Source organism: Theobroma cacao, chromosome 6 (genome assembly GCF_053813885.1).
Source record: "Theobroma cacao isolate CCN51 chromosome 6, ASM5381388v1, whole genome shotgun sequence".
Classification (NCBI taxonomy): Eukaryota; Viridiplantae; Streptophyta; class Magnoliopsida; order Malvales; family Malvaceae; genus Theobroma; species Theobroma cacao.
Window position 1 is genome coordinate 27,915,013 of NC_142644.1, and position 20,718 is coordinate 27,935,730.

A 20,718-nucleotide genomic window follows, 5' to 3' on the forward strand; every position below is an offset into this window, starting at 1 on the left:
AAAACCATGAAATGCATCTATCTTCTCGTACTTTGTATGTGCCAAACATGCTGTCACCATACATGCAAAGTCTAATATCATCAATTAACATACATTTTGTAGAAAACCAAAACATGTGATTCATAAAAACAAAGTCTGTATGTTGCACTATACAATTTTCTGTGAATGACACTAATGTTACATCCCTAACCCTCAAAATCTCAACTCTCACAACACATATCCATTTTGACATATAGACATTATATTTGCATATTTAAACTATCCAATTCCAGCTCACCTAAACACCACAAAAGACCCAAAACAGAGAGGAAAGGCAGAATTAATCATGCAGAATCCTGTAACATCCTCTCAAATGCAAAAAAATAAGACGGTGATCTGTTCACAAACCACAAAGCACCATACTGGTTCAAACGCTCCACTACTTAAGAGTCAGACTACACAAAATCTGCATCCTGTTATAGGTGGTTCACCTCTTCCTATGTTTATACAGTTGAGCATGTACGCATAAGTTAGCACTCACTGCCCCCAAAGAATTTGGTACGAGGGCAATCTCCTTCCAATATGCTGTTAAAATGTTTCTGGCTCCTCACCAACATCTCTCTCTTGAAGGCTACCTGAAGAATCACCCAAGTGAGACCCATTTGGCTGGCGGATGATATTCAAACTAGAGTGCAGATGTTCTGGGATGCTCTACACAAAAGGAAAGAGAGTAATTGTTATTATATTAATGAAACTTGTGTGTGTGAGTATCAGACCAACTCTTGAATAAGAAAGGCCATCTGATAATTAAACTGATTTATAAAGAATCAATTTCAAGTCACACTCATTCAAAGTACTGAAAAAAGATGCATGCCAAGGAAATTTCCACGTATGGGTAATACTACAACAGAAGAATTATGAATACCAATGCTACCTGATCACCACCATCTGGGCCCTCGGAGTGAAAGAGAATCGGGCGGCAGCGCTTATCTTCATTCATCAAGCTTGAATTCTGGAAGTGGGCAACAAGGGCTGTCTTTCCTTGGATTCGAGCATATGCCAAAGAAGCAACTTTCTCGCTATTAAACTTCTCCCACTTCTTTCCATTAAATGCCTGCACAAGATTTGTTAACATAATTGAGTCCATTGAAAACATTCCAAGGCTTCAGTAACAAGCTAGCCCTTCTCTTTAATAATAAGCACACATTTTTTAATTAAGAGAAAACATTAAACTGATCAGTCCTAAATGCACCTAAGAGACAAAAGGTTGAAAAAATTTAAGATAAAAAAATATAACCTCATAAAATGGAACAATGTGCGAAGGAGATAGCATATTGATAAAGGCATAGCCCACGTTGCACTTATTCTGCACCTCAAATGGGAAAATCTGTCAATTGCAATTGAATTTGAAGAAAGATGATCTAAACTGTCCATCACAACCCCAAAGTAATTACCTTAAAATCAATGGGCAAATAGAGAAAATCATAAGTCCCCCGGTGATTTTCATCAATGGCAGCCAGCAACATCTTTGAGGTATATCTGAGGATCATTATGAAATTGAGATTGTCAAGAAAAGGCATCAGCACTTCAAATATATCGATCGGTATTGATAATGCAGAGGATTATAGAGGTTGGACTCACTTATTTGGAATATTTTTTATCATCAGGGTTGTCCGAGTATCTTCGCCACTAATAATTTTATCCAAGTCCAGCTGAAACTGCTTTTTGTTATCCAGCTGGTTCCCATTATTTTCAACCCGTCTGCTCCTCCCACGCTCAGTTAACCCCTCCATACCATTAGGTACTAGTCCTGGGTATGGGCCATTGCCCAAAAATACAGGACTCAACCTAGGTGAAGACATCATTCTCATACTTGATGAACCATTCTCAGACACATTCCGTGGAATGCTAATACCTGAACTAATAGCAGCACGAGAACCCATATTAACCATAAAACCACCATCACTGTGGCCCACACCCATGCCTCCAAAAGCAGCAGAACTCATAAATGAAGTATCTGATGATTCTGGGAAGAAACCAAAGTGCCTTTCCAGAGGAACACCAGATGGAGCAGATCCAATGTGATGATGATGATGATGGTGCTGGGATGAGCCTGAGAAAGATCCTTGCCGACCTGAGTATGGAAAGCCATGGCCCTTTCCATTGGATGAGAACGGAGGCCCCAAGGATGATGTTTGCCAGACTGAAGAGTTGGTATCCGTATATGAATTTGGATTTCCCCAAAGAAACTGTGGCCCAGATAATGTTTCCACACTCGAACCATTTGATGGACCAAAAGTAGATGTGGTTCCATGGTATTGGCTCAGCTTTGGCTCTGGCAATGAATGGGAAAGTTGAAACCCAGCTGCATGGGTTGAATTTGTACCGGTAAACGAATACTCTACATGACTACCCCTCCCTTGGTCCTTGCCAATAGGTGCAACTTTCATGGAGTTTGACACTTGAGGATGCAGTATAGATGCCAGACCAGGTAACTGATTGGTAGTCGTTGGGCTCATGGTCCTGAAAACAGGGGACCTACTAAGAGAGTGCATTGGACTATGCTCTATAGGACTGTTAAACTGGGCCCAGGTACCTGTCATGAATATCGCAACATCCTCAGTTTACAAGATAAATCCAAGACACAATCGAAGCATATGCACACATATGACAGAATGTTGCTCCAATAGCCCTACCTGGTGGAGAATTGGCTATTGGGGAACCAATTTGATGTCTGAAACCCCGAGATTCATCTTGTTCAAGCTCTTGATTCAGTTGCAACATCAAGCTACAATTCAAAAAGGATAATCAATCAAAAATTTTCATCATTGATATAGTTCGAAAAACAACAAAAGAAAGGAATCAAACAAACAAATTTTAATAGAGACTAAATGCAGAATGAAGAGAGTTTTAACATTATTTTTTTAATAAATAAAAATAAAAATAAAAAATTCAAAATGTTAGTAATGTCTAGCATGCAGCACCCGAGATAAAGGATCCATGTAACTACACTCCCACATGGCCATGACCACAGTAGTTCTGATTGTTTCTATTTCCTTATAGTGCTTCCATTTTCAATCTACACTAGTTTACTTCTTCCAATTATTATCAATGCATATACATGAAAAATTAACACTATTGCAAAATATGCCCACACAGGCAGAAAAAGATTAGCTTTCATGCCCTACTACCAGTAGAATAGCAAATAGAACAACACTATGAGGTCACAGTCAGAAAAATGCATGCTCCAGTGCTATGCCAAACAATATGAGGAAGAACTTCTTCCAGAGGGAAAACATGATTTATCAAATAAAAAAATAACAAATTCTAAAACAGAATAATCGAGTATAGGATATACGCACTTGCGACGAGCTCCTCCAGGGCGACTAGGTTCAAGCTTAATGCGTTTACCAGCTATGTCACTCCTATTCAGAGACTTAAGAGCTTGTTCTGCAGCTCTAACATCATAAAATTCAATGAACTTATGGTGTCTCTTGTGTGGTGTTTCCCTTATCTGCTTTTATGTGATGAATAAAGCATTACAGAAATGTTAAACATGCAGTCTCAGGTTTGAAGCAAGGAAACAATTTTGAAAAAGAAAAAAGAATCACCTCTTTAACCTCGCCATAAACCCCAAATATTTGACGAAGATCTTCATTTGAAACTGATGGATCCAAATTAAAAACTACCAAAGTTCCTTGATTAATATCCTTCTCTGAAGGATTATCCTGGTGTCGTATAGGGTTGGTAGTAAAAAGCAAAATGGAAAAAACAGTTAATAATAACAACACTGAGGCAAAACAAATTATTTGAGATTAAAAATGCTTTAAACCTTAGGAATTGAGAAGTGAATGTCAAGTTTCCTCCGTCTTAGTGGCTTGTTCTGTAACGCACGCATAGCTGTTCGAGCAGAACGAATATCATAATAAGATATCATCACAAAGCCCCTGTGTTTACATGCAGTGTACAGAGTTCTAATATCACCATATTGCTGCAGAAGGAAAAAACATGTAGCACTCAGATCAAAAGAGATAGAACGAAACAACAGGTTTGGATCAATAACCGTAGTCTAATAACTCAAAGTTGCATTCCAAAAATTAAGAGAACATACATCTGCAACTCTAAACTACTCTACACAATACTTTTAACTTGAAAACTGGAAGGTTTCCAGTTCAGATTACTCAGTCAATTCCAGCATCTAAAACCTGCATTTCTGGTTCTAAGACCATTGTATTACAATTTCCAGCAATTCATATATCAATGAGGGTAAAAAATAATAAAAGTATTTCCAAAAGCAGGATGCACTTTGACCGCCATCCCCAAGAAGGTGCTGTCAAGGAATGACATCAGACAGAATTTTAAGCATCAATTACCTCAAAAAGAGCTCTTAGTTCTGAATCCTCCACGTTGCTATTTATATTCCTAACAAATAATGTTCTTGAAGGATGTTCTCCATATGGATGTTCCCCAGCGATGGTTCCAACACCATTTGGAAGACCATAATGGGGAATGCCATTTCCAACAGCAGCATCAGAGAGACTCACTTTTGACATACCAATGTTCAGGCTCTCTTGTGGATCAGTTTCCAATTCCATACCTCCTCCGCTACCAAAAAGGTCATACTCCTCCAAATCTTCCAATGAACTAGGCAACCCACTCAAGTCAAAATCATCCATAATGCCTGCTAAAAGCTCATTCTCATCATCAGGAAGCAAGCTTCCAAGTGCATGAGCTTCGATGTCTCCAAGTGGATCATTGCCCTCCACATCTTGATGGAGGTTATTTAAACCAGATGCGATATCATCAAGAGATTGATAAGTATGATCAGTATCATTTAAGTTCACTGCATACAGCCAAAATCAGGTCAGACTTTCCTTAATACAATAGGTATTAGTATTTAAACAACAGCTGACACTTACACTTTTCATGTGGAAGAACAGGCAATGAGCTAGAAAAAAGGGTAGCATCACTTGAGGTATGGTACGCATCAGAACCAGATAATGCGCTTTTGACTTCCTTAGAGTCATTTGCCATTGGAACCTTGGTAGGGCCTACATCGCACGTGTTTAACAAGATCAGAAATGAGAAAACACACTTGGTCTATTGGCAGCATACTATGACAATTGTGAAATTACCTGAAGCCAGATGGTTAGCAGACGGCTTCATTGCATCGCCTTTTCTGCCAAGAACGAGGGAATAAAATATACATCAATCTTATGAGACATAGCGCATGTACACTTGACAACCAAATTACTACTAAGAATGGCAAGAAACAGACAATCTCAAAAATATTCCGAAGGGAACATGGAAAGTTAAATATAAAGTCAGAACCAACAACCTGCATAATGAACTTTTTTATGAAACCCAAACAATGGCATATGGTATAATAATATTAATAATATCACATAAAATCCAAAACTTTATGTCTAAATAAGTGCAAGGCTTCAGATTAGAATTCAAATTTCCAGTGAAATTCAGAAGTCTTTTATCTTTTTATCTTTTTCCATGAATCATTACACCTAAGTTCCAATCCAAATTCTTCATTATCAAAAAGTGAGACCCATTCTTAAATCCAAAGTCCAAAAAGATTCAAAGAAAAAAAATACTTAAGCACAATCAAGATTTCAAAAAGGTCCAAAAAGGCACTAATAAATAAATATTAAAAAATAGCAGCTGAAAATTAAGTATTTTGAACAATAATAATACACTACTAATAAACTTTTATTTAATATCCAACATCATAAAAACCAATATGCTATCTAATGACAAACTCAAAAGACAAACAAAAGCCAGAGAATTTATTAGAAAGGAAATGAAAAAGGGATACCAACTGTAATATATCAGACTCAAACTTACTTGCTCAAAAAAGGAAAAAAAACCCAATTCACATTGAACCCAAAAATGAATTTATTAACTTTGAAATTCAAATATAATCATCTATAAGCCCACCCAGACAGTAAATTGAATTGAATAGGAAAAAGAAAAAGACAGAAACAATTACCTGAATGAGGTTCAAAGAGAGTGACGATTAAAAGGCTATATGACAAAAAGAAAAGAAGAGAAAAATCATTAACTGATTTTCAAGAGAAGGCTCTCTGCCACGATCACACACAAGAACAGAGAGAGACGTGTTGAGAGAGAATTTTGTACTAAAGAGTTCTTTGCTTTCTCTCTTTAAGACTTAATGGCTTTCTTTGTGGAAAAATAAAAATAAAAAGATAAAAAAATTGCAAGTGATGATGATTGGACGAGTGGAGTTAAAAGAGCACAGAATGATTGAGAGAGAGAGAGAGAGAGAAAGGGCAGGAATTGTGTTATGAATGTGGGGATTTAACCGTATTTAAATATGTTTTTGGTTCCAAAATCACGTTTAGGAAAAAAAAAAGAAATGTTGGAATTTTTTTTTTTTTACTATGTGGATAGGGTTGAATCCGGGGTTTGACCTCCGGGAAGAGGTGGAATTGCAAAATTGCCATCGAAACTAGGTTGGTGGGATTGTGGGGATAAATAAGGATGACGTGGATACTACACATTCTTGGACTTATCTAGCGGTAATTCTGAATATTAATAAATAAACAAAAATATATTTTGGATTTTACTTAAATTTGTAACATGGATAATGTATTAATTAAAGCGTGAGGCTGAGGTGGCGTGATTAATTGCCCGGATAAGCACTTGTCTGTTCACACTATGCACTGCAGGTTTTTCTAAGTCAAAAATGTTCGTCTATTAATTTCAATTACTTTAAAAATTAAATTACAAGATTTTTCTCAAAGAATTAATTTAAAAGATTTTTTTCCTTTGACATCATGTTTGAAGAAAATTCCTTGAATTTTAAAAAAAATTTAAATAAATTTTTATTCTTTCATTATCTTTAATGAAGTTTTTTTTTTATTTTAAATCAAATAAATTTTTATAATTAATGATTAATTTATTCTCAATTAAAATATTAATTATTATTTTATACTCATATGATTATTTTCACTTAAATAAATTCTTATAATTTTTTCTAATAATTAAGAGAAAAGGTCGAACTTTATTTTTTAAGTAAAAAAATCATGCATCAACTAATTAGTCAAATGCTCGGTTGTAATAAATCTTTATAATTAACTATTAACTCATATTTAATCAAAATATAAATTTTTATTTTATATTCATATGAGATATGACGTTGATATATATAGTGAAAATACCATATGATATAAAACGACGAGTGATATTTTAATTAATAATAATTATTTAATTATTTAAAAAATTATTTAATTTAAATTTAATTATACATAATAAAAATAAAAATTTTATTTTATTTTTAAAAAAATAATTTATGAATTTTTCAGATCTTATACTCTTCTATTTAAGAAGTATTGAACGTGTAAATTATATGCCATGAGAGAGGGAGAGGGCACCAAAAAGATAAATTATCTTAAATGAATGGTTTTTTTTGCTATGTGCTTGTTTGGCTTGATTTTTTTTTTAACTTATCTATTTTTTAAAAGTAAAAATCAGACCAAACAAAAATTTAGAGAAACTCTTAAAAAAATAAGTAGCTTTTTTTTTTAAATAAAATTTTGAAAAAAAAAAGTTTTAGAAAAAACTCTATAGAGGAGCTTTCTCTCTTCTTTTTTTAAAAATACGTCTATTTTTAAGAGAATTTTTTTATTTCAAAAATATCCTCATATATTAAAAATAATTCTAACAGTATTTGTTTTCATTTTTATGATTTATTATTAATTATAAATTTTATATTATATAAAAATACTTTTTACACCTTTTATAAATAAAAAAATAACTTTTTTTTCATTATAAATAAAAGAATTTATGATTAATAGAAAATTATTTAGTAAATATCTTTTATGGTAATTTTAATCTAAATTATAACTTATATAATTTTTTTTTAAATAACTTATTTATAAAAAAGAATTTATAAAAATAAATTTACTAAACAGATAGCTTAATTTTAAAAATTATTATTTTTCATAATAGCTTTTAAATTAAAAAAAATTAAACCAAACAGGCTCTATGTGCAACTTATAATCATAAACTATATACATATATAAATATATATTAATGGGTCATAATCAACAGCATAGTGTTGAATAATATTGTCATTAATGGGATATAATATGATCAAATTATTATAACCAACAATTCGTGTAAAGTTGGTATAAAGTGACATTTGATTAATCTACTTTGGTGGCATTAATAAAATACCCTTTTTTATTTAAAGTATATGCGGTCCGAATATTCTAGTTTATTTAATATCTATGTTATAAACCATCAATTTTCTTTAGTTCATTTTGGTCAATTCTAGCTTTCTAAAACCAATTTTCCATTACAAGCAATCACAACTTAAAAAAGAAGTTGTTTGCTTTATGAAAATAATGAAAAGTAATTTCATATAAAGGTGAAATTATGAAAATCCAAAACCTCATTTGATATTTTGTCTTACAATTATCCGGTGGAACAATGCTTGATGAATGACCCTCGTGCGGCGTGCTCGTGTTGTTTTGATGGTTTCTCGTTATTACTTGTTAGCTGACTTTAAACAGTTCAACTGAAACTAAAAAGAAGTGAACAGAACGAAAGATGCAAAAGGCTTCACTTCTCTGTTCTTCGAACCTAATCTCTTCGCCGCCAACCTCTCTTTACACTCGCCTTCCTCTCACAGCTCCCTTTAGAAACCGCTGCTTTCGTTCTTTGTCTGCTTCCCCTCGGCTCCGCTTGTCACTGAATCGTTTCCATGGTGGCCGCCATGGCCTTTCTCCTCTGCACAGCACTGGTAAATTTTATTTTAGATTTTTGTTCAGTTTTCGATAAATTGAAGGGTTGTTTATAATTGGTTTTGCTTGTTTTTGTTTCTTACGCATTGGGTTTTTGTGTTTCACTTCTTTTTAATTGTTTGCGGCGTTTTGAGTTTCAATACACACATGTTTTTTTTTTTTCCATTTCTTGGTGAATTGTTATGAATATTGAGATAATTACGTTGGCTACTTCAGCTACCGAAGAGATGATTGAAGCTAGCAAGAATGTGTCTGGTTTTGTTGAAATTGGGTTCCTATCCAGTGTTCATGGGCTACAAGGAGAGATTTGTATAAAACCCAGAACTGATTTTCCTGAATTGCGGTTTTGCAAGGTAGGACATGTTCGTACGAAACATTTTGACCTTTGAATTAGGTTAATGTCCTTAAAAATTTCTTTTTTTTTTGTCCCCTTTTGAAAATTGGTGCTTTCCAGGCTGGGAGAAGATGGTTAAGGCAACAAGTTTCAGGTAAAGAAACAATTAAAGAAGTAGAGCTTATTGAAGGAAAGGAACATCCTGGACGGAAGAGTTGGATAATTAGGTTCAGTGGGATTGAAACTGTGGACCAGGTGAGATGAGTAGAGAAGATTGTTTTTTACATTTATTCACGTCTTAAGTATTCTTGCCCCTTTCCTGTAAATTTCTCTTTCGACTTTGATGCTTGCTTTCACTTTCGTCTGATTAAACATTTTTAAGTTTTTGTTCAGGCTAGCCAACTTGTAGGTTCAACTTTATTGGCGGAGGAAGAAGATAGGCCACGCTTGGAAGAAGGTGAATTTTATACTCGTGATCTTGTTGGAATGAGAGTCATTCTCAAGGTAATGTATTTATTGCCTCATCAGGCCTTATATTACATACACCAATTTGTTAACTTCCATAAAAGCATCATTTTGTTTCTGTTATTGTTTTGTATTTGTTCATTTACCTATGAACAGTTTCTTTTGTTTCTATATTTAGGGTCAGACAATAATTTTTCCATAGCGAATTGGGAAACCGACCTTTCAACACAGCTTCATTGTTGAATTTGTCTAATCATTCTTCTTATAGTAATTTTTCGTACCCATATTAGTGTATTGATTTATCTGTGCATTTCAATCAACTTTTTTTTTTTTCTCAATTTTTTGGATGACCTTATTGTTTAATTTTGTTTTTGTTCATTTTAGTTATGATTGGCAATGTTTGGATTATTGAAGATTTGTTTGTATTGCCTGCTTTCAGGAAACTGGTCAAGTTGTGGGAACAGTTGTTAATGTTTTCAATAGTGGAGCTAGTGATCTTTTACATGTCATGCTCAAATCATCTGTACTTATGCCTAATGGAAGTGGGTCTAATTCGACAGAATCTGGTGATGCTGGTCCCCTTGTTTGGGTACCTTTTGTTGAGGAAATCGTTCCTAATGTTGATTTGACTAGAAGAGAAATGCAGATCACACCTCCAAAGGGACTCCTTGAGTTGAATGTACGCTCTGATGAGAGGTCCAAGAAAGAAAGGCGCCAACTTGTAAGCCATACTCTTTTGTACTCTACTTGATTTATTTTTCATTGTTTGCATGATTTCTTCTTAAATATTATTCTGCCTGCTCATAGTCTTGTCAGCTGAGACCTCCTTTCTTGCATTTCTTCTTCTTCTATTCCTCCATTTTCTTATTTAAGTAGATATTTCATTTTCATGTATGATTATTCAGATTTTTTATTTGGGGCATGTATATTTTGTTGCTTGCTTGCCTTCTGTTTATTGTTGTGCTGCTTGGAGTATCATCTTTAACCACAAGTTTGGTGATTTCAAAATTCAGCTATTAGGAGCTATTCCTTTCTTGCAATATATCTGTATCTTAAAGTTGGACTTTGTGTTACATCTCTGATGCAATCACTGAACTTTGTATGTCTGTTCAGAGCGTGGTTCTGGAAATTTTGTTATCCTGGTATATTTGATGTTAATTTCTTTAAATTCGTCTTAAGTCACCCTGTGTATGCATTTGTGGCTGCTTTATATGCTCATCTTCTCAACCTCTTCTCTTGATTCATGATGCTGCTGTACTTTTCATATTTTCAAAGTTTACATGATTGTATCTGTCAGGGTCTTGTATTGAGCATCTTTTGACATATTTCAGGAATGGAAAGAAAGGAAAAAGCATCAAAAACGCTTAATAGCTGCAAAAAAGAAATTGTGTGAAATGGAGCAACAACATATATTTCATGGGTTTAGATTTGGAGAGAAGTCTGAAACAAGCTTACTTGCAGATCAGATTCTCAGTGTTAATTCCAAATTGCTTCAGCAGGCATTGCAAAATATTGAGATAGCTTCAAAGAGGTGAAGTTTTTATTTATTTATATATAATGTATAAACTCTATACACTGTATAGCAATTAAGGATGCAAGCCTAGTTATGGTTCAGGCTGGAAAATATTTTTGTTTTGTACATGTCGAGTTTTTGTCTGCAGCAATAAGTAGTTGAATATTGTTGCTTGTTGGGGCCTGGTTCAGTTATCAATAACCTTTCAATAACATTGATTGATGTTTTCTCACTTTACACGCATCAAACCTTCTCTTTAATTGTTCAATCAATTGATCATATATTCTTTTCTCTTCAAATATAATGCAAAAAGATAATTTTGTTTCAGCTTAAACTCCACTTATAACTAGGAAGGCCTTATCTGAAAGGTGAGGGTGATCTACAATGGCACCAAACTTATTAAATTTTTGCTTCTGAATTACTTCTTGAACCAGATGGAGTATAACTGAATCACTCACTGGAACTATGCTGGTAAGGAATAGATTGAGGATATCAGAAAAATGCTTTACTCCATGCACAAGTGAAGAGAAGCTGGGGGCAAATTTCAATTTGCAGGAAAAGGCACTCCATCTTGTTTCTAAGGGCAAAGTTGCTCTTGTTTTAGATATGAGTGACCAGAGGAACCAGGGGAAAGAATATGACCCTAGTCTTGCTTTCTCAGTAAGCATGGAGAATTCAGAAACATCCTTCCTTCAGACATTGCTTTGCAATGATGAGAGGTTTGTGAAGGTGGTACTAAGATTAGAATTTTCATTTGGGAAATTTTTTTGTTAGTTTGTCAGTTGTCACTGATTGATGCAAATGAAAACTTTCATTTATAAGCTACTGCTCTTAGAATAACATGCTCATTGTTTTCTGCAATTCTATGCTTTAAAAAATTTGAATCATACTAAGCTCCAATTCATGAATTTAAAGCCTATTTATTTGTTGCTTGCAGGTAGAATATCGTTTATCAGTGCCACTGGTTTTGATTTGCCCAGCTGATGAAATCAATTCTATGGAGAAGCTATTTTTAAGTAACAATTATTTTGGGTTTGACCCTGAAAAGGTCAGTTTTATTTTCATTGAATTGCTTCCGAACTGTGGATGACCTAGAAGGCTAAAACACTAGCTGAGTAAAGATATATGTAATGTTCATTACAGGTTGAAAGTTTTGCTATCACATTTCAGCATGAATAGCGATTGTTTCCAATATATTCTTCTTCTTTCTTTTCCCCATCCTGAGTGTAACGGAATTAGAGTTATGTCTGCTTGTTAGATTATATAACTTACATTTTGGAGAAGGAGTTATTGCCTTCTACTTCAGGAATCAAGGTTTGAGCTTCAGTAAATGAAATCTCCTAAGACTCCCTATGTTTCAACGTTTCATAGTTTTGATAAAATCCAACTATTCTTACACAATTACAGAGTTTAAGTTTTGGTCAAATCCCCCTGTTCCCTGGGTGAAATTCTCATTTCAATCTTCAACTTGACTTCATTAACTTTTTAAATTGGAAATTCAGTTCTTTGAAAAGGCATGGCTTTTTATTTTTATTGCTTGCATGTTCCACTAATTGTTTTCCATTTGGATTCTTGCGGAGTTGGAGATAATCTTTGATAAAATCCGTAAGTTTGGGAATCCACGGACTAGGTCCTAGCAGTCATGCTTGTAATCCTGTTTATTTTAATATATATGAATTAAAAATGATGAATGTGAAGTACTTAATTTTATCCAATGTGTGTGACAATTCTATGTGTACGAGCGTCTTTTACCATTCAACCAAATTACAGGTTTGGTTCTTGGAAGAAGAGAAGCTGCCAGTTGTTAGCAGTTTGCTGGAACAGAACAGGCATAAGATTTTGATGAAATCACCTTGGGAGATATTGCAGTCACCAGTTGGATCTGGAGGAGTCATTAGCTTGCTTTCTTCAAATGATATTGCAGAGAATCTTGCCCGAATGAGTGTGGAGTATATCCAGGTTAGAAGCTTCATTATTGTTTAAATTAGTCATGTTCTATCTCGTGTCAGTCTTGTTTTCCATGTAAAAGAATGGGGTTATACTTTAAAATGTTTTATTGATGCTTTTCTAAATTTTAAGACATCTATTTTGCTACAAATGCTCCAAAATAATCATAAGAGACTCTTGAATCATGTCCAAAGGCAGTCTTTGTGGCCACAAAATAGAGGTGCATGTAGTCAATTTTCTTGGCTGTAGTCTATTACCAGTCACTGTAGTGAAGTTGATATCTAAGTCAACTGTATTGTGTCAGATGGTAGAACAGGGAAAGCATTTTAGATATGCTTCCAACTCAGAAAGTGCTGTAGAAAATCTGTTCTTTTTATGTTTCAATCTTGTGTGGACGAAAGATAATGAAATGTTATATTCTATGAGGAAGAAGCTCCAAACTTGTGGAAGAGCGTTGTCTGATTGTCATGCTCCACATCCCACATGGTGGGGGAAGATCTTAGTTCATAAATTTGGTTCTATGATCGCATAATTAACTTCAGCTGTCACTCTCAGTTGATTGTCCTGTGGTGTTACAGTTCTTCTGCATGCATGTGTATGTCTTTGCGGTGAACTTGTTAACTAGAATGTTCTGCGCATCCCTTTTGCATTTCATACTTAACTCAGGAATTTGGAACTAAGATGCAAGTCATCTGTTTCTACATCAGCACTTGAACATCTGCGTGCTTCATGCAAACAAGTTTTTGCACATGCATACATACATATGATACAAAGCTCATGTCATTAACATTCTTGTCTAGAATCTGCTCTCTGGTAGTGTTCTCTTTGTTAATTCTTGTTTCTGCATGACTTGCTTCTTGCAGGTATGCCGCGGTGAAAGATATATCAGTGGGAGCTCGCTGCTCCTTGGATTTGTTAACTCAAAGGAAGCAGATATCGGCGTTCAAGTTTTCAAAGATAGAGAGGATATCGAGGAAGGTTTTGGCATGATATTCTCGATGGACATAATGAAGAAGTTGACAAGACAAATCCATAAACTTCAATTCTATGCTGTTGCAAAGCCGAATTCACATGTGGAGCTAGTTGAGAAAGAGTGGGTTGAGGTTGATCCTTCCTCACCGAACTCGTACGAGTTTTATTCTACAATATTTAGTTGCTTAAACGCCTGTTCTTTGGGTAAAATTTGTGTAACGGAAATCACAAAATAGCGTACAAAGAGAGTTATTGCTTTTCCACATAGTATACATATGTGACCTTTGCTTACCTTCCTTCTTTTGTTTCACTTTTGTTGGGGGCTCTTAGGGAAAGTGGCTTTGTTAGAAATGCCTAAAATCCAATCCCCAAATCATGGTTGAAATTCTAGTCCATACATTCTAAAGTAAAAAAGAAAGAGGAGGAGCATGGAAAGTGAAATCCCCACGAAAATATTTGTTGTGTCCAAACGCTTGCAGTATAATTTTTTCATTCACATTATGTTACGTACATCTTTGATACCAAACAGGATTCTAAGTCTTGTTCATTACCATTTAATTTAGTTTTTTTTTTTAATAATTGTTTGGTGAACTTCTATAATAAGAAAATATTAAATTAATTTGTGAATAAATCATGTTTGTTTTTATGCTTTTAGAATTAAAGTAAAATTTGGTAAATATTTGATTTAATGATACTCGAATTTAAAATCTCTCATTATCATGTTAAAAAAGACCAAAGCTAATTGGGCTGGATCTGTAAAAAACAAAAAGATCATTATGAATATGAGCCGGCCACGAAGTAAAGGAAGCCGAAGGCCCAATTGAAGAAGTAAGATAGTGGGCCAAAACAAGCCCACCTTTAAAAAGTTAAAAATATATAAATAAAAAACAAAAAACAGGATGCTATTCTCCACCGTCGATTTATTCTAATCTCTCGAACAAACCCTAAAAATTGAAAGAAACCCTAAAACCCTTCACTCTCAACACCTCTATATAATCTTTCGCAATCCGTGTTAGCAAAGCCGCCCCGGCCATCCCAAACCCCTAAGTTTCCAGTAATTCTCTCTCCCTCCTCCTTCTCCTTATTCAGATCTCTTTTACTGTTATAAATACCGGCAACTTAAGTAACAATTTTTTTCTGTCTTTGTTAATGATGAAGGAGGTAAGAAGAAGAAGAAGAAGAAGAAGGATAAGAAGAAATGGCGGTGCCGCTTCTAAGTAAGAAGATCGTGAAGAAGAGGGTCAAGAAGTTCAAGAGACCCCAGAGCGACCGCAAAATCTCCGTCAAGGTATATTAACATGGCTATGATTTTTGTTCTTTTTTTCAGCCATTTTATTTTGAGCTTTGTTTTTTAAAGAAGGGAAAATGATGATAGTAATTGTCGCCCCAGTCTTACTTTGCATATATCAATGTCTTCGTATGCAAAGTTGGTGATTGACATTTTTATCTGATTCCACTTATATTTTTGCAAAATTAGTTAAAAAAATCTCCTTTTTTTATTTTGTTAAATGGCTTTGAATATGGAAATGAAGATGGATCTTGACACCCAGTCTGAGTTAGCTTCTTTCTAGATGCAATATGCTGAGTCAGTAGCGATCGACTATCTGATCCATTTAGCATTAAGAGTCTTGTAAATTTTCTTTTATTCTTGTTTTTGGTAGTTTCGATTTAATATTTATGGTTTTGCCTTATTAAAAAGTTGGAAGGAAATGATGATTGTTGTTTGACACCCAGTCTTACTTTCATCTCTTGATGGAAGATGGTGATAGTATTAAACACTTTTATCTGATCCATTTTTATAACCAACTTTTCTTATTTTAGTTTTATATATTTATTTGTGAATTGGTTGTGATCTTTTGAAATATGCAAGGAGGTGTGAGGATATTTATCCACCATTTCTGTATATGAATGATGAATATTAACATGCACTACCATCTGATCTCTGTTGCATATTTTGTTTTTTTTTAAATGGCTATTTGAAAGTTATTTTTTTTATTTTTGTCACTTACTGCAATCTATGATGTAATGAATCATCAGACCTGATCTTTCTGTGATGATTGTATAAAATAATCACCATCTTTCGGCTGAGATTGCACATCTTTGCTCAGAATTTTATATTGCAAGATAGATGCAAGTACCTAATATGCTTGCTTTTTTAAAATATCTATATGTTTTTTGTCTCCTTGGAATAGGATTTCTTGAAGGAAAGGCTTAGGTTTTTTGCCCATGGTATCTGATGTCCAGATTTATGTTTTTGTAGCTGGGCATTTCGTTTTAAGGGCATATACTAATTTCTGAACAGGTCTTGCGACACAGTTAGCTTTTTCTTTTGCAAGCTTTCTGTTACTAAATCCCTGCTCACATCCTTACTGTTTTTATTTCTTCTTTCTTATGCACAATTTTCATTTTCTGTTGTTAATTTTGAAATTTATGAAGTTATCTGACTTATCATGGTTTACCCTGTGTAATGGTAGACAAACTGGCGTAGACCAAAGGGTATTGATTCCCGTGTAAGAAGAAAGTTCAAGGGATGCACTTTGATGCCCAACATTGGTTATGGTTCAGACAAGAAGACTCGTCACTATCTTCCTAATGGCTTTAAGAAATTTGTTGTGCACAACATCAAAGAGCTTGAACTGTTGATGATGCACAACAGGTACTGTAAAACTTATCAAAAATGAGTAATTCATTATTGTCCAAGTTTATCATTTATGTATGTGTTCTTAATTTGTTTTTGTTCCTTCTTAGGACATACTGTGCTGAGATTGCCCATGATGTTTCCACAAGGAAGAGAAAAGAGATTGTTGAAAGAGCAGCTCAACTTGATGTTGTTGTCACTAACAAGCTTGCCAGGTTGCGCAGCCAGGAGGATGAATAAGCCATTGTAGTAATTATGTTTAGTAATGAGCTTTCTTTGTTTAACTTTCTTATCAATTTTGGATATTTTGTGTTCTAGACAAATCACATTACAATTTTGCTTATGATATTTTCTAAGTATTAATGTGAAGTATTAATGTGAAGTTGTGGGTCATCACCCTTTTCTGTTTGTCTTATAACTAGGGGGCTTGGCACCTCAATGAGGCTGGCTTTTATAACTGATACTTGCGCCCTATTGTGTTGTGTATATGAATTTAGGGGCGCTCAATGAGAAGTTATCGGAAAGCTTTAATCCCACATCATTCACTGCCTTTTTTAATTCAAAATTCCCAACTAGTTTGAGCTGTTTATACTTGAAAGTAAGCTTCAGCTTGAGAAGGGATTTGTGACATTTATATGCAGAAACAAACTTCTTGTTGCCAGACCCGTCGGCTAAGCTCAAAGATGTTCAAAGCTAAGTACGTTCAAGAATAACGAAGTTCCATTTTGAAAGCAAAAGTTCAAACACAGGAAAACAAGACACCCATTGTACATACTGTGTCTCTGTCCCATTTTACTTGCTTGAAGTCAAGACACGTTAAGCCGCACAACCCACATATATCTAGCTCCAAGAAGGAAAAATGTCGCTCAGAACAGCATTAGCCAGCTACAGCTACTGGTTTACAAATGTCTGGATGTCCCTGGATGGCTGTAACAGGTATATACAATGCACATACATACAAAAGAAACAAAAAATCCCTCACTTTCAAACTTGTGTGTATGTCTTTTGCGAAACTAAATATTTGCTTCTGTAGCACATTGGCATTTCGTATGGTGGGTGGAACCATGATGAGCTCAAAAACAAAAGAAATGCTAAAATATACTAGTTCCATATTCCTAGACCTAATTTGCGGGGCTTCTCATTTGACAGTCCAACATCTTTTAGATGCCTTTATTTGATCTTTATGGGAATGGCCACAACTTCCACAATATTTCTCTTTCTTCATGTGACTGCAGAACAATCCAAGGCCAATTCCATATGTATCGTTTAGCAGTATAATGTTCCTCCACTCCCTTCAGCAAGTTTGCATCCACCACTTCCACTACTGAACAAGACAGGGACTGTTTGACCAAACCCTTCAAGCTCATTTCTGCGAAGAACATTTCATCGACCAAGTAATTTGAACCTTATGAATATCATACAGTAAGAAATATTCCTGCGATGCATAAACATACCTCTTCTTTTGGTAAGGATTTGAATCTGAGCTCCTAACTTGCACGTTTTTAAGTTCCAACTTCGGATGTTTCCTGAGGAACTGCATGTCGTGTACTATACTATCGAAAACCAAGAAAGAATGTCATAGCTTGGCCCAATACATTCCCCAAGAGGTCAGAGTAACTCATGAGCATGCATAGTTACACATATAAAGTTGGATATCAGCTGAGCTGATCCGAATTAGCTTGGAGAATGTACCTAACTTGGATGAAAACTTTTAGTGATGGAACTTTTAGCTGCCTGCATTTGAATCAGCTTATAAGGGGGTTTTACCCCCTAAAATAGCACCCGTGGCGTCTAGCTCTTTTTGCAAAACTATGAATGCTGACTCTCGTATCCAATACAAATCCCCCACTGTAATAATTGTTGCATATGGAACTAAACCCTTGTGTCAAAACCCTCTACACTAAGCAAAATTTGTTCATCAATCAAATCCCCTCAGTTGATAATATAACATCCTTGATATCTGTTCCTTGTTGCAGGTGCTGAAGGTACTTAGCATATCTGTTATGTTATCTCTTTGTTTTATGTGGAACATATTCAAGACAAATATACGATGGCCAATTCAACAATAGCCAAAGCAATTTTATGGTTTTTGAGTAGCTGTTTGTACAAAATCGCCAATAAGTTATATTACCAAGTATTTTATGGTATGTGCAGAAGTGAGTTCTCGGGCCCTTGTTTCTTCTCTTATGTCTTTAACCATGACATGAAACTTGGCCTAAAGTTCATAACACCAGAGTTGCCAGCTTCTATTTGATTACTCTTGTCTCTAAACAAAATTACTCTAATTTTGCTCAAGTAATAAAATACACTTCAGTGCAGAATAAACCCTATTCAATTTACAGCTATTTGTGCTCTGAAATGCAAGACAACAGCGAAGCCTATGAATTATCAACATGAACCACACCAGAAAATTTGATAGGTATAAGTTGGTAGACTTCATTGCAAATTAAAACTGCTTCCACAACTAAATTCCTGAATATAGGGATCGACAATGCACACTGATGAAGGAGTTAAAGACTGCAAATATTTACAAAGAGTTACTTAGATTTACAACCCAATTCATTCCTACATCCCCTCATCATGTTTGCTTAGCAATCTAATCACTACACAAAAAAAAGGCTAACATGACCAATAGCACAGATGTACATAGGAAGGAAAGTTTAACCACTTTTCTGCTTGTTCCCCCTCTCCACTGCAGCCTTCTTCCTAGTGCGTCCGGTGAAAAGCATGACAGCAGCAGCAGCAGCTAAAACGACAGCTCCAACTGATGCCATAATTGAACCCCAATTCAGCTTCCTTGCATTCACCCCTTGCTGTCCATCACACTCCAATTCCTTCTCTTCCTCTTTCGTAACCCAACCCATCAATTCCTTGCTCTTCTTGCCCTTCAACTCCACAATAGCACTCTTCAGCTCCGACAACCCAGACTCCAACTCCCCCATCTTCACCTCCATTTCACTCATCATCTTCTCCGGCCCTTTCAAAGCCTCTACTTCTTCCATCATTGTCTTCAAATCAAGCAAACCAAAACTTCCCCTCTCCAACATCACCTCCAAGAGCTCAATTTCTTTACACAATTCACGCGCTCCAATCTCCCCAATCTCTTCCTCCCCCTCACCATCATCACTCACATTCACTTCTTTTATTTCATTTTCAGAATCACCATCACTCCACTCAACCTCATCAATCACATTCCCCATCGTTTCAAACTTCTCCGCGAGCTCTTTCTTTTCCGAAACTAATTCCCTTGGATTCACTTGCGGCCGAATAAGATCAGTTCCAAACTCTGTAACAACCTCAGCCTTTTCACATTTCTTGGCTTCTTCAATACCAATCCCCATATCTTTAAATTTATCATCGCTTTCCCCTATTTCGAGCGTCAAATCCAAAAACTTTTGTTCCGATTTCTTCTCTTTCAAAACCTCACATTTTTCAATTTCTTCCTCAACACCAAATTTCTCCAGTTTATCATCTTTTAACCCTTTTTCAAGCATCAACATTAGAACTTTCCGTTCAAGTTGCTCAATTTCACGATTTAGTTGACTTTCACCTTGGTTAAATTCTTCAATCCTACGCTTTAATGACATTAATTTCTCGTTGTTTTCTACGTTGTCAAGAATTAATCGAGATACCTCGTGCCCTAGGCCCTGGCACTGCTGATTCAGATCTGAAATTTTGTTTTCGACCTCTTCGCCTTCGTTCTCCGCCGTGTGATGGATGCCCGATGATGATGATGATGCCGACGATGTCAGAGAGCTTGCCATTAGATTGACGGAAGAGATTACCACAAGGAAAAAAAAAGAAAAAAAAAAAGCAATTCGAGTTCGTTCCTGCGGGGACTGAATTGTGCACTGATTTTACTGCTTCTTACACTGAAAGAAAATAGCTTTAATTTAACGAAGCTAACGCCAAAGAGAAGCTTTAACTCGACTAAACGGTTGCAGAGAGGGAGAGATTTCCGTTGCCGAGAGTGGAGGGGGAGAAAGAGTGAAGAATATTTTCGCGCCTTAACGCGAGGGAAGGGAGACAACTATCAAGACAGATTTCGGGGTCAACTTTAATACGTGGTGACTTTTGATTGGCCTTTTTT

The 20,718-nt window shown here is 35.2% G+C and overlaps 4 protein-coding genes and 4 non-coding genes across 10 annotated transcripts; 6 read left to right on the forward strand and 2 right to left on the reverse strand.

The window, feature by feature from the left end:
- Positions 1–94: 94 nt before the first annotated feature.
- Positions 95–6,248, reverse strand: ML5 (MEI2-like protein 5). 3 transcript variants are annotated; one of them, XM_088807340.1, is made up of 13 exons: positions 5,981–6,248; positions 5,115–5,153; positions 4,899–5,030; positions 4,353–4,822; positions 3,812–3,970; positions 3,591–3,707; positions 3,342–3,493; positions 2,676–2,767; positions 1,621–2,575; positions 1,434–1,518; positions 1,277–1,345; positions 914–1,093; positions 95–690 (listed from the first exon to the last, which is right to left on the reverse strand). In XM_088807340.1, the coding sequence occupies exons 2-13, from the start codon at positions 5,143–5,145 to the stop codon at positions 568–570; spliced, it is 2,565 nt and encodes an 854-aa protein (XP_088663466.1). In that variant the 5' UTR covers positions 5,146–5,153; positions 5,981–6,248; the 3' UTR covers positions 95–567. The 3 variants fall into 3 exon arrangements, with proteins under 3 accessions (XP_088663466.1, XP_007025190.3, XP_088663465.1); XM_007025128.3 differs by having other exon boundaries at positions 5,115–5,158; positions 5,981–6,247; XM_088807339.1 differs by lacking the exon at positions 5,981–6,248 and having other exon boundaries at positions 5,115–5,170.
- A 2,092-nt stretch (positions 6,249–8,340) lies between these two features.
- On the forward strand, positions 8,341–14,281 carry LOC18596570 (16S rRNA processing protein RimM family). The gene is made up of 10 exons (XM_007025131.3): positions 8,341–8,758; positions 8,976–9,112; positions 9,214–9,348; positions 9,487–9,597; positions 9,998–10,279; positions 10,890–11,089; positions 11,506–11,800; positions 12,009–12,119; positions 12,842–13,030; positions 13,882–14,281. The coding sequence occupies exons 1-10, from the start codon at positions 8,566–8,568 to the stop codon at positions 14,224–14,226; spliced, it is 1,998 nt and encodes a 665-aa protein (XP_007025193.3). The 5' UTR covers positions 8,341–8,565; the 3' UTR covers positions 14,227–14,281.
- Positions 14,282–14,908: 627 nt separating this feature from the next.
- On the forward strand, positions 14,909–17,036 carry LOC18596571 (Ribosomal protein L32e). Its single transcript, XM_007025134.3, has 4 exons — positions 14,909–15,044; positions 15,149–15,278; positions 16,465–16,646; positions 16,739–17,036. The coding sequence occupies exons 2-4, from the start codon at positions 15,189–15,191 to the stop codon at positions 16,866–16,868; spliced, it is 402 nt and encodes a 133-aa protein (XP_007025196.1). The 5' UTR covers positions 14,909–15,044; positions 15,149–15,188; the 3' UTR covers positions 16,869–17,036.
- On the forward strand, positions 15,352–15,444 carry LOC148762248 (small nucleolar RNA U31b). The gene has a single exon (XR_016027270.1). It is a non-coding gene; the product is annotated as a small nucleolar RNA U31b (small nucleolar RNA).
- Positions 15,696–15,782, forward strand: LOC148762249 (small nucleolar RNA U31b). Its single transcript, XR_016027271.1, has one exon. It is a non-coding gene; the product is annotated as a small nucleolar RNA U31b (small nucleolar RNA).
- Positions 15,859–15,935, forward strand: LOC148762250 (small nucleolar RNA Z195/SNORD33/SNORD32 family). The gene has a single exon (XR_016027255.1). It is a non-coding gene; the product is annotated as a small nucleolar RNA Z195/SNORD33/SNORD32 family (small nucleolar RNA).
- LOC148762251 (small nucleolar RNA Z196/R39/R59 family) lies at positions 16,000–16,085 on the forward strand. Its single transcript, XR_016027256.1, has one exon. It is a non-coding gene; the product is annotated as a small nucleolar RNA Z196/R39/R59 family (small nucleolar RNA).
- Positions 17,037–18,942: 1,906 nt separating the features above from the next.
- LOC148762252 (uncharacterized) lies at positions 18,943–20,619 on the reverse strand. Its single transcript, XM_088807147.1, has one exon. It carries the CDS (start codon positions 20,390–20,392, stop codon positions 19,289–19,291), a length of 1,104 nt encoding a protein of 367 aa, XP_088663273.1. The 5' UTR covers positions 20,393–20,619; the 3' UTR covers positions 18,943–19,288.
- Between the last annotated feature and the right edge of the window lie 99 nt (positions 20,620–20,718).